Source organism: Lissotriton helveticus, chromosome 4_1, assembly GCF_964261635.1.
Source record: "Lissotriton helveticus chromosome 4_1, aLisHel1.1, whole genome shotgun sequence".
NCBI classification, from domain to species: domain Eukaryota; kingdom Metazoa; phylum Chordata; class Amphibia; order Caudata; family Salamandridae; genus Lissotriton; species Lissotriton helveticus.
The window spans coordinates 101359479-101372465 of NC_136063.1; the positions used below are offsets into that span (position 1 = coordinate 101359479).

At 44.3% G+C, this 12987-nt stretch overlaps 1 protein-coding gene across 5 annotated transcripts in view; it reads right to left on the reverse strand.

Annotated features, from left to right (window-relative positions):
- Window positions 1-12987, reverse strand: part of MROH1 (maestro heat like repeat family member 1) — a 2054050-nt gene that overhangs the window by 1305393 nt on the left and 735670 nt on the right. For all 5 annotated transcript variants that reach the window (XM_078686516.1, XM_078686513.1, XM_078686514.1 and 2 more), the window contains one exon: window positions 8377-8521. In XM_078686516.1, the coding sequence (XP_078542642.1) occupies window positions 8377-8521 (145 nt within the window). The remainder of the gene's footprint in view (window positions 1-8376; window positions 8522-12987) is intronic.

The window sequence follows — 12987 nt, forward strand, 5'->3', positions numbered from 1 at the left end:
CGAAAAAGCCGGTAAAGCAATCGTATTAGGTAAGCCAGTTACGGGTTGCTGTAAGCTTCATTCCGAGAAACCCTATCGTCAATTGGGATGACCCCGAGTTTTTAATGATTAGTCCTCCCCCTCCTTTCTTATAGATGCAGACATTTCTTAACGGTCCTGACCTAGAATCCTGGGACCAAAGGTAAACCACTGTGAATGCAACGTACCACGTTGGTCTGTGTGTCAAACCCTCTGTGTACACGCTAACAGTATTCACCCTAATTATGGCTCTCTTGTGGATCTAGATTAAAGTACGAGGCCTGTTTGGAAACACCTGATGCCAGCCCACTTGCTCCTTTCTTAAGGTAAAACGCCATGTTGGCCATCCAATCTGCCCATTGTCTGCTCACCAAACGAATTGATCATGAATGTTAGTCTTCGCATATTGTAGGTATTTTAATGACGCCATGCTGGCCATCCAATCTGCCCATTGTCTGCTCACCAAACGAATTGATCATGAATGTTAGTCCTCGCATATTGTAGGTATTTTAATGACTCTGCCTAGCGGGTGCCCCCGCTATGACATTTTTGGGATTCTCTTTAGACCCGTATTTTTGATGAGTTTTTCTATTCTTTTTACCCTAAGAGGCTTGCCAACCGTCCCCCCAGTCCTGATGAAGACCCGCTTTGTAAGGGCGATCTACCCTACACCGCCTTAGGGTCGAAACCTTGACTATTCTCACTACGTTTACCAACTCCTATTGTTAATCAGGATTTGCACAGCTATTTAGGAGTTTTTGGTTCTTTGTAAAAATACATTGACAATTGCATTTTTCGTGTGGCTCCGATCTAGGGGGACCACCTCAGGAATGTATATATGAATATTGACCACTGGTGTATATAAATGATTACTATGTTCTAATTCCTTTTTGTTCACCGATCTCCCTCACAGCACTTCCCTCCCCTCGTATGTGGGCACAAAAATATTTTGATGAAATTAATGTTTTTCTTGGATACATACCATATAACCATGAAAAGGTTGATATAGGTGTGTTGTGAATAAAAACATCGTACCTCTTCATTTGTTTTCTTTTTCATTTCTACAAATTCTTTGCAGTGTATATAAATTGTTCCTTTAAGTCCGGGACCCCTCTGTCCATAACACTTGTATAACCAGGTCCCAGTGACTTTGATTGGGTTCAACCCTGTACTTTGCAGCATATCAGGGGGGCTGAGCGCCCAGCGAGAGATGCCCGTGGAATTGATTCGCTCAGCTAGGGCAGTGGGATGTGGAGAGTACGCGGATTGTACCTCTCTGAGGGTGTTTGCAGGGTAGGAGAGCAGTCGCCCTGCGCCGCTGGCCCCAGGGCCCGGCCAGGCGCTGACGGGCGCAGACGGGCTTGCCTGCTGGCGCGCCTGCTGGCGCGCCTGCTGCGCCCGTCCGCTGCGCTCCCGTGCAAATGGCTGCATTTGGACCTAGTGTCCCGCCTTCAAGCTCCGCCCCTGGACGGCCGATTGGCTAAGGCCTGAGAGTAGAGAGCAAGGGGAGTGTTGACTGTGAGCAGGGGATCGCGATTCGGTAATACAAGTTAGTGAGGTGGCGAAAATAGTTAAAAACACAAGTTTAAGAACGGTCAATTTCTAATCAAATTGCTTCTAACGTGCAGCTTTTTAAATCAAACAGCGCGATGTCAGCTCGCAGCGCGGCAACAAGCACAATTGCCGGTTTGTAGCGAAAGGCTGGGGTTTAACTAGAATCCCGCCTTCAAGCTCCGCCCCTGGACGGCCGATTGGCTAAGGCCTGAGGGTAGAGAGCAAGGGGAGTGGTGACTGAGCAGGGGATCGCGATTCGGTAATACAAGTAAGTGAGGTGGCGAAAATAGTTAAAAACACATAAGTTTAAGAACAGTCAATTTCTAATCAAATTGCTTCTAACGCGCAGCTTTTTAAATCAAACAGCGCGGTGTCAGCTCGCAGCGCGGCAACAAGCACAATAAAAGCTTAAATCTTACTTAACCTTCTTGCCAATTTGATGGTCATTAGAGGTGCCAACTCCCAGGTGAGATCTTTTATATGAGTTAGGTGGATTGGTTCAAAAGCAGCTAACATCAAACGGGAAAGAACAGTATTGAGTTCCCACAGTACTGGCGGTGTCCTTGGTGGCGGCTACACTCTGAACAGACCATTTCTGAATTCCTTAATGATCCTATAGGACCACATTGAAGATTCATTTGGAGGGCGCTTATGAAATGAGATACTGCCAGGTGAATTTTCATGAAGCACACTCGATTAGTCTTGATTTAACCAGTTCTAAAAGGTAAGGTAAGATCAGGTGAACTTAGACCTGGAAGGAGTACAAACTTTTTTAAGAGCACTACAGAAAGAACCTTCTCCTTTTAGAGGTATGTTATGTTGTGTTATGTTATTATCATTTTTAATGCGCACAGATGCTCCAGCGAAGGAGCGTCCTGGCGCAGGGAAAGGTGAACACAACACAACACTAAAACCAGCAACAAAGAAAACGAGGATAATAAACAAGAAAGATTAAAACAGGAAGGTTTTCAGGGCCCTACGAAATGATAATAGATCATCCAGGAGGCGGATTTCCAAAGGGAGCGCATTCCAGAGAGTCGCAGCTCTCACTCGAAAGGAGCGAGTATAGGCTTCACTCGAGGACAAAGCTTGGTATTGTGCCAAGGGATTTTTTGGTGCCCAGGGATATCTGTGTTCTCAAACTCATTGAATTTAGGATCCAAGCAGTCAACCTTAGAGACTGAAGGTTGTAGTGGAAAATCTGTCTCTGGCATTTTGATAGTTCTGCATTCGTGCCTAGAGGAATGGGTGGTATTTCTGCAAAAGGTATAAAGGTCCCAGTGCTGATCGGACAACCATATGTCAACAATTGATATATCTAGACTCCGTGCACTTACCCTGCATCTCAGCAACTCAGGCAGCAGAGCTGGAGGGGCCTATCTCTAAAGCCGCCAGGCTCTGATGGGCTAACCACCAGGCTCTGATGGGCTCACCGCTTATTTTTACAAACACCTTGCTGTCACTCTGATTGCCTGTCTCACACAGCCTTTCAACTTTATTAGACAGGAGGCGAAGGTTACTCCAATATTTGACGACCAGATATCTCTATTTCTGAAGCAGGGGAAGATGGAGCGGGGAAGATGGAGCAACTTTGTTCATCCTGGAGGCCTATCACCCTGCAATTATACACAAAGATTCTGGCATGCAGAGTGGAGTCGCTCGTGCCTGGACTGATGCACCCTGATAACCCGAGGTTCATTAAGGCACGCTAGATTCATGATAACAAGAGGGTTATTCACCTTGTCGAAAAAGTCAAAAATTAGAACATCCCAGCAGTACTGGTATCTCAAGATTGTGAAAGGCCTCGACTGGGGAGTCTGGGGCTCCTTCTGACTTACCCAAGAGTGCTTAAAATTAGACCCAAACTTTATCTGCATGGTACTGGCTGGATACCATTCCCCCAGAGAGGGTACAATTAAATAGTAAGCTATCAGCACCATTTTATCTGTGCAGGGGCATAAGAAAAGTCTCCCCCCTTCCCTGCAATTATCTTCGCTATAAGTCTTGAAATCTTGGCAACTAAGTTCTGACAGGATGGGAAGGCAAGGGACGTCCTTTTTGCAAGAATGCCGGAAATGAACATAAACCAGCCCTTTTTTGCGGATGAAGATTTATAGTCTTTGGCCAAACAGCGGATTATATGTGGAACCTCACGTGGCTCTTGCAGGAGTTTGAAGCTGTTTAAGGCTTAAAGTTAACAATCGCAAATAGGATATCCTAGATCTTACACTTTCCCCAAAAGAGAGCTACACGTTGTCTGTACAGACACAGCTCTGCAAAGCCAAAAAACTCATTCAATATTTGGGACCACACATTACACCTAGATTCCAAGACCTACTTGCCACAGACTCCCCTAAATTACCTGCTACTATATGAGACTAGTCGAGTCGATGGTCCCCACTTTTCCTCTCTTGGCTAGGAAGGATAAATGCAGCCAGAATTACACTAATCCCACCTACATTATACCTTTTTCAAGCTTTTTTAATCATCCTTCCCTCGTTTTTACTCTACAAGCTGTGCTCACTAACTCTGCGATTTATCTGTCAAGCAAGGATGGCAAGGTTGTTTCAAAAGTCCATAGACTGGCTAAAACAGGATTGATTGGTAGTCTTGCCCTTCCTGATTTTAGACTCTATTTTAAAGTAGCCCAGCTGAGAGTAATGGCCAACTGCTCCTTCTGAGCCTCCGACAAACAATGGGTCCATATGGACTCTGTGGTTGGTAGACCCCTCTGGGACTTAATATGGATACCAAAGTGTACATACCGCCTGCTGCCTATCTGAGCATCCCAACTTAAACCACTCTAAGTTGGGAGTCCATCAACTGATGTTCATCAGACATGTTCCGATTAACTTTTATTTGTCTGAACATTCAGCCATAAAAGTAACAAATACAACAATATTACAGTATAATATATAGGATGTATTTGAAACAAAATCACTTGTTTATTTTGTTTGATGTAAATTTGAATTTTTTCTGATAATATCGACAAAAATAATTTAAATAAAGTGCTGTGTGCTTTATTAGGGTGCATAGTGTCTATATCGCACCGCTGCCCTTAAGAGCCTCTTCCTTACTTCTTAAATTGCACAAGAAGCTGAAGACCTGGCCTTACAAGTAGAATAGCCTCCTGGCTCATAGTGTGCTCTACAAATATGCATAACATGACAAATACATAAGACCGGAACCCATCTTAACCCCTTAATTGCTGCCGTCGGCCAACGGTCGTCACGGCCACTACCTCCCCAGTGCTGCGCACGACCGTTGGACGTCCATTCAGCACTAGTTCCAATGGACAGCGCAGCACTGGGGAGGTTTATTTACAAGCTCTAAAGGGGTTAAGAAGGTAGAAAAACTGGATTTCACTTTTGATTAAAGGTTTTCATGAATGTGTATAACAATCCGATTGTTTCTTCATCTAGCAAATAAAGCTAACAAGAAGTGTTATAAGGGGTGCTGTCTGGCCAGCAAACAAGGCTGACATTTTCAGTGAGAGCCCCCATGTGCTAATATCTCCGATAAGATCAGTGCTACACTGAGGTGGTTATTCGGCTGTTCGGCTGAGGTGGCTATTCGGCTGTCTATGAATCACAAGTGAGCCTTAGAAATGAAATATTTTTTAATAATGGGTCTCATGAACACGACAAAAGATTTAAACAGCAGTGGGCAAGGTGGTGCTGAACCCACAGTTTAGTCCACCCTATTGATTAGAGAGTGGCACGGGGGTCTCTACAGTAGATGCAAACTGGAGGTAATTGACCCAGTTATGTATAGATATATATCTATAGAGTTCTTGATTAGCAACACCAACATCTAACCCCCACCCCAAGTCCAAGCCCTCATCCCGCCACCCCCCCAGGCTTTGCATGTGTCCTAGCTGGTTATGTTGCACTTTGAGAGGCCTCCTGCACCTGTTCAGTAAGGCACAGCAACCTCAAATATTTAGGGCAGGTAATTTTGTTGAACTCAGTAGATAACAGCGATAAAAAGGGTTCCAACAACTTGGGAAATGAGGTGCTCTTATAAGTAAGTGAAAGGGAGATCCTCTCCATGCCAAGAATGTACCACATGCGGTGCAGCTATTTCGAGTACGTAGGTTAGCGGGAGGAACCCCAGTGTGTGAAAATGTTTTAAAGGGATGCCTCTAGGGCTAGTGCAATTTGGCGGCCCCTACGTGATTTGAGAGGGAACATGAGGGCGCTCGGTAAACCCAGGAGGATACATGCTGGCAACGGGACAGTTCCGTATCGAAATGCGTATCTATGCCCGTTGTACCTGCGTCCAGTAGGACTGCAGACGAGGGCAATCCCACAGGACGTGGTTCAGGGTGCCTGGTAAACCGCACCCTCGTCAGCATAAAGGATCTTTTGATGGGTTGCATTTGTGGAGACGGACAGGAGTGTAATACCAATACGTTGCTATCTTGGTACCTGTTTCTACACTGGCAAGAGTACAGCATTGTTAAGTCGTGCCTAAGATAGCACATGAGCTATCGGTTGTGAGACATACTGTTAACTTCCAGTGGGCATAGAGCCCACCCATTAATTCATGTGCGAGTTTTACTCTCCTGTCTACAGAAGCCAATCTGGTAACATGGCCCTTCATTTCTTTTCTTGAATTATGCTGTTAATGTAGTCACTATTTAGTTTAATAGCTTTTTTTCACCAAAAATAATAAACAGATTAAATATGGACATTAGCCTGTTGACAGGCTCCAAAGTTAGCTGTTTTTTTCAATATAAGTATTCTTTTCTAGTAAAAAGCTACACACACACACACACACACACACACACACACACACACACGTGCCCTGGGATCCTGTGCGTAGGCAGGACTATTCAGTTCTTAGGCCTAATGATGTTGAAGATATCTCCAATGTATCCCCCACTTATCCTGTGGGTATTTAGAATGCATTTTCTAATTTATATGAACAATGTTAAGATACAGATTTTCAGAATACAAATGGAATACAGACCACCCTATTGCCACCATCTTTGGCCATTTCTCCAGCATTTAAAATTATAATGCACACATCTGCCAAAATATATTTTAAAAATTGAGAATTCCCTCATACTTGGGTACTGTATCCAAAATGGTTCACCTCATGGGCGCTGATGTACTTGAATCACCACAGTACGTCTCTCTGCGAGTATAGCTCATCTAAATTCAGGACTTGGTTCAGATATGTGTGATGGTAATGGAATGTCAGCCCAAGCAAAGCCAATAGGTCTTGCAATAATGTTTGTACTCTTACAGCCTTTGTGAATTGTGATTGTGAATGTTTTTGTAAAAGTTAGCACATTAAGCCTAGATCTAACAGCTCTGCAATGTTTTTTTAAATTACGAAGAAGTAGAGGTGTGATCACACATCAGCAGAGGGCAGGAGTGGTTGGAATTAAATCTGCATACATTTGTGTCCCCTAGAATGAACTCTATTTATTCGAGCATGTGTGCAAGCATTGAATCAAGACTAACTGATTCTATCAGTGCTTGTTCCTAGGTGACGGAGCTCAGCATTCACCGCGAGCCGCCCGCACGATTGAGAGCCTTCACCGCCTCCGGCCGCCCTGCTTCATTCAGGCGCAGCCCCCTTGGTCCGGCCTTCGGCTAAGCATATTCCAAACCAGACGCCGCACCTTTAGCCACTGCCAGGTTTCCAGCTATTCACGCGATTGCTAATGCGTGCACAACACTGCCTGAATTCGACAACCCTGTCCTGATGACGATCCCGACTCACGGGGATCGAAACGCCGTCGACATCACAGCGCAATTTCATGGCGCATTTTACGTTTTGTGCTCCTGTAGAATTGTTTGTTTCATGATTTAAGTGATTATAACTTGATCTTGCGGAGCCATCATTGTATTATTTTCTGTCACTTTGCGCCGTTCACGCTGTCCACCTTTAGCACTTGCCTCTTCACCTTCACTCATTGTATATATCACCACTCACCAAGTGCCTTCGGGTTGTCACATGATTATCTCTGTACAGTGCTGCCTAACTGTATGTCCATGTGTAACACCCTCCCTTGAATTGGTGAATAACAAGCTTTTAAAACCTTCGAGCCTCCTTGTCTCTAGTTCATGTAATGCTGATTGCATACATTATTTAACTGCCTCATATTGATACCTGTTGGGAATTGTTACTGTTTATGTTCCTAGGTGAAGTAGGTTCCGGGAATGAGGCCCAGTATGAGGAGGGATGTGGCGCAGCGGCAAGAGCAGCTGACTCCAGAGCGCAGGGGTCACGGTTCGAGTCCCGGCACCAGCAGCAGCTCAGCTCAGCTCAGCATCATGTGGCTCTGGGCAATAGCTCACTTAATCTCCCCGATGACCCCCAGGGCCTGGATATGATATGGGGTGACAAGTCACGCTTCATAAATCTGGGATTAGTATTATTAATTATGGCCGCAGAGAGATCTCGGAGGATAACACCTCTCAAGCAGTTCATAAGATAGTTTGGAATCCTATGTAATTTCCCAGGTGTAACTGATCAAGGGCATTTGGCCCACATGATCATTGAAGCCTTTAGACCACTCAATATAGTAGAGAAAACTGACGCATTCACATGGGAATGGTTTACTACTTTAATGGCAAATAGTAGCTACAGTTTTTTATAAAAAGCATATGTGATTCCAAATGTTACATGTAAATGAAGTTACATGGTGTTGTTGGGTAGTTCAAGTTAAGTTCATTCTATCAAATAAATACAATGGAAACGTTTTCCTAACTATGTAACTGCAATATCACCTTATTTGAAATAAACAATTAAAGTAAGCTTCTCTTTACTGTTTGAAAGAATACACACCGTTTGTTTCATAATTTATGAGTAGAGTTGCAACTCCAGCCTCTTGTTTCTTAGCTGCCAGCTGTATTAAACTCTTACACACCGGGGTCAGGGCATCGGTGAACTGAACAGGGATAATAAACTCCAGGAGGTAAGGCCACAGAACCTGCAAGAGAGAAGCACAAGTTCGTCAAATCGCATTTGTTTATTTTTTCCTAATCTGTTCCTAATGTCTCTAAATCTGTTGATCACTAATCATACATACACACCTACATAGAAATTAACTTTTTTACATAGTTTTTTTTAAATGTTTCTCTAGTGCTTGCACACACTACGACTTTTGTCTCCGCTTATGTACACAACACAATTTATTTAAAGCGGTATATTACAGTTTATAGTTGAATCTGTTCTCTTGAAGAAGCAATCAGTGAACCTTATTTTTAGCAACAATAGGACCATCACATCACTAAATAGTGATTGGCAGTAAAATGGTACATTGATTGTAAGAGTTGAAGCATTTCACGATATGACACCTGGAGACTGGGATAGGAGAAGTAATATAATGCTTAATGTATGTCTGGTGAAAAAACTAATAAGCTACGTTTAAAAAAAAAAATAGTGATTGACAGCTTTCCTCCTTGATCAACACAATTTATTAATTTATGAATATTTCTCCGCAGGTTACAGGCAATGCACAGGTCTGAGGTCACAATATTTTCTAATACTCAACCAAATTAGAATGATAACTGATCAAGCTTGGTTTTGGCATTGATCCTTTTGGACCCCTCTGTAGCCTATCATACTATATCACATGTCACACTTTCATTGTTCCTATGAAACTGAAAGCTGGTCCAAAGCTCTGTACTGCTTCTGGTCAGTTCGGTTCTGCCAAGCAGCACCTATTCTACCATTCCCATCATTTTAAAAGGGTTTCCTTGTGAAGTGATAGTACCTCTGTTTCTCTTTCAGTGATTTGTGGTGGTAACTTCACAATTAATTTCTTTTGTTCTGGGCACAGCTGTAAAGTGAATGGTTGCTTTTGCGTTGCGATGTTTTGTTCATGTTGTTTTCCAAGTGCATTGTTCAATATTTGTTACTGCACTGAAAGTAGTGAGTCGATGCCATGTTGAGTTTGCCTTTTAACATGTGCCTGTGGGATGTTAAAGAAAGTATTGCATTTTTAGGGTTCCTACTCACTGTGCTGTTCATGTGTGTTTTAATTTGCTTTTCTATTTCTTTTAATTTGTAAATTATTATATAAATGTGAGTTTGTTGTGCTTTATAATGGTAAATATTTTATTTCTTCTCAACATATGCATTTGTGAAATTAATATTTATTTTCCTTTTTTTAGTGCAAGTTTTTGATTTCGTTGGTGGCGAATACTGCTTGAGGTTTCGGTATTGGTATATCTGCAGTTAGTGGAGCTGCATGAGTTTAGTAAGGAAGGAATATGCTACTTACCAGTATGCATCTGTTCTTGGCATGTAGGGCTGCTGACATTCATATCTGTGCATAGATCGCCGCCTAGTGTTGGGTCCGGATGATTGCATATTGTTGTCCTGTAAGAGTCTTCGAAGTATCACGAGATAGGTGGCTCCTCCCCTGGACTACAGTGCGCATGGGCATCCGCTCCATCCTCAGATTGTTTTTCGCCATTGTGGCAGAGATGGAGTATGATACAGTAAGTGATGTCCATGCTAGAGATTAATTCTGAGTGCTACAGCTGCGACAGGCACCGGGGAGGAGGGCGGGCGATATGAATGTCAGCAGCCCTACATGCCAAGAACAGATGCATACTGGTAAGTAGCATATTCCGTTCGAGGCATGTGGGCTGCTGAATTCATAGCTGTGCAAAGAATGGATAGCAGTCTCCCCCTTAGCGGTTTCGCCCGTGCCAGCTGCAGCAGTCTGAAAAAGAGTCTTGAGAACAGCTTGTCCTACAGCTGCTTGGAGTGTACATCTACACAGTAGTGTTTGGTAAATGTATGTATGGTAGACCATGTGGCTGCTCTACATATTTCTTCTAGAGGAATGTTTCCTAGGAAAGCCATGGATGCCCCTAACTTGCGTGTTGAATGCGCTCTTGGGGGAACTGTTAATGTGCGTTTAGCTTTCTGATAACAAATCTGTATGCACTTAACAATCCATCTGACTACACCTGATTTGGAAATGGGGTTGCCTTTATGCTGTGGTGAAAAGGCAACAAATAGTTGCTTAGTTTTCCTGAAATGTTTTGTCCTGTCTATATAGTATAGGAGAGCTCTCTTAACGTCTAGTATATGTAGAGCTCTTTCTGCCACTGAATCTGGATTTGGGAAGAACACTGGCAGTTCTATTGTTTGATTGATGTGAAACTGGGATACCACCTTTGGCATAAATTTAGGGTTTGTACGTAGCACTACCCTATTTGCGTGAATTTGGATGAATGGCTCCTGAATAGTTAGGGCTTGCAGCTCACTTACTCTTCTAAGTGATGTAATCGCCACTAAAAAAGCCACTTTCCACGTTAGGAATTGTATTTCACACGAGTGTAGAGGTTCAAAAGGTGGTCCCATCAGTCTGGTTAGAACCACGTTCAGGTTCCAGACAGGTGAAGGTAGGTGTCTTGGAGGAATCACTCGTTTGAGTCCCTCCATGAAAGCAGGTACTCTGAAGAGTGAAAGGTGCTGCCTGTTTTGAAGATAAGCTGCCACCGCAGCTAAATGTATACGTATGGAACTGTAGGCTAGATTGCATCTGTGTAAATGTAACAGATAACATATGATGTTTTGAGTTGATGCATCTAGCTGATTTACGTCATTATTGTTACAATAGATGACAAATCGTTTCCACTTTGCCGCATAGCATGCTCTGGTTGTAGGTCTTCTTGCCTTCTTGATGATATTCATGCAGTCAGGAGGCAAGTTCAGGTAACCAAACTCTATGACTTCAGGAGCCAGATCGCAAGGTTCAACTGTTGCGGATCTGGGTGCTGGATGTCTCCATGGCTCTGCGTTAAAAGACTGGGTGTTAATTGCAGCCTTTGATGAGGTACCACGGAAAGTTCTAGGAACGTGGCGTACCACGGTTGCCTCGCCCACGTTGGAGCAACTAGGATGAGGGTCATTGAGTGTTGTCGTAGTTTGCGTGCCACTAGTGGTATGAGCAGGGCTGGTGGAAAAGCGTACGCAAATATGCCTGACCAGTTCATCCATATCGCATTGCCCTGAGACTGCGGGTGTGGAAACCTGGCGGCGAAGCTTTGGCATTTTGTGTTTTCCCTTGTGGTGAACAGGTCTATCTCTGGGTGACCCCACTGCTGGAAGTACGGTTGTAGCACTGAGGGATGCATCTCCCACTCGTGCATCTGGTGGCTGTGTCTGCTGAGCAGATCCACCATCTGGTTGTCCCTGCCTGGGAGGTGTTCCGCCATGAGGAATATGTTCCTCTGAATGGCCCACTTCCACGTGTTTTGCGCTAGAAGTGACAACTGTGGAGAGTGTGTCCCTCCCTGCTTCTGTATGTAGTACATGACAGTTATGTTGTCCGTGCGGATCAACACGACTTTGTTGCACAAATGTACTTTGAACGCCTTCATTGCCATATAGATTGCCATCAGTTCCAGCAGGTTGATGTGCATCCTCTTTTGCTGTGTCGTCCATAGTCCCTGCGCTGTGTAATGGAGGACATGCGCTCCCCATCCCAGGAGAGATGCGTCCGTTGTCAGCACTATTTGTGCTACAGGCTCTTGGAACGGTCGTCCCCTGCAAAGGTTTTGTGGATTCCACCAATGCAGAGAGTCGTATGCGCGACCGGTCACCAACACTAGGTCTTTTAATTGTCCTTGAGCCTGGTTCCACTGCCGTGCTAAGCACTCCTGAAGCGGACGCATGTGTAGTCTCGCGTGAGGGACTATGAAGATGTAGGAGGCCATCATGCCTATCAACTGCATAAACACCCTTGCTGTGAGCGAGTGTTGGGGTCTGAATTTCTGAATCAGTAATTGAATGCTGTTGATTTTTGCTGAGTTTGGCTGCGCCTTTGCTGCCAGAGTGTCTATTGTTGCTCCCAGGTACTGTTGTACGTGGGCGGGTTGAAGATGAGACTTTGGGTAGTTTAATGAGAATCCGAGGCTGTGTAGGAGGTGAATAGTGCGGGACATGTGGCTGGCACATGGCTGGGCTGACTTTGCTTGGATAAGCCAGTCGTCCAGATAGGGGTAGACGTGAATGTGGTTCCTCCGTAGGTGCGCAGCTACTGTCGCTAGGCACTTGGTAAACACCCTGGGGGCTGTTGTCACGCCGAAAGGCAGGACCTTGAACTGTTAGTGCTGATTCTGTATGGTAAACCTGAGATATTTCCTGTGTGCTGGATGTATCGGTATGTGGAAATATGCGTCTTTTAGGTCTAGTGTTGCGAGGAAATCTCCCTGACTGAGCAATGGTAGAACTTGCTGTAAAGTGAGCATGTGAAAATGTTCTGACAAGATGTATTGGTTTAGGGGCCTGAGGTCCAGTATTGGCCTGAGAGACCCGTCCGTTTTGGGGATTAAGAAGTACAGCAAGTATACCCCTGTACCCTGTTGCTGTACAGGTACGAGTTCTATGGCCCCTTTTTGCAGCATGCTGATGACTTCTTGCTGCAATAAGTGT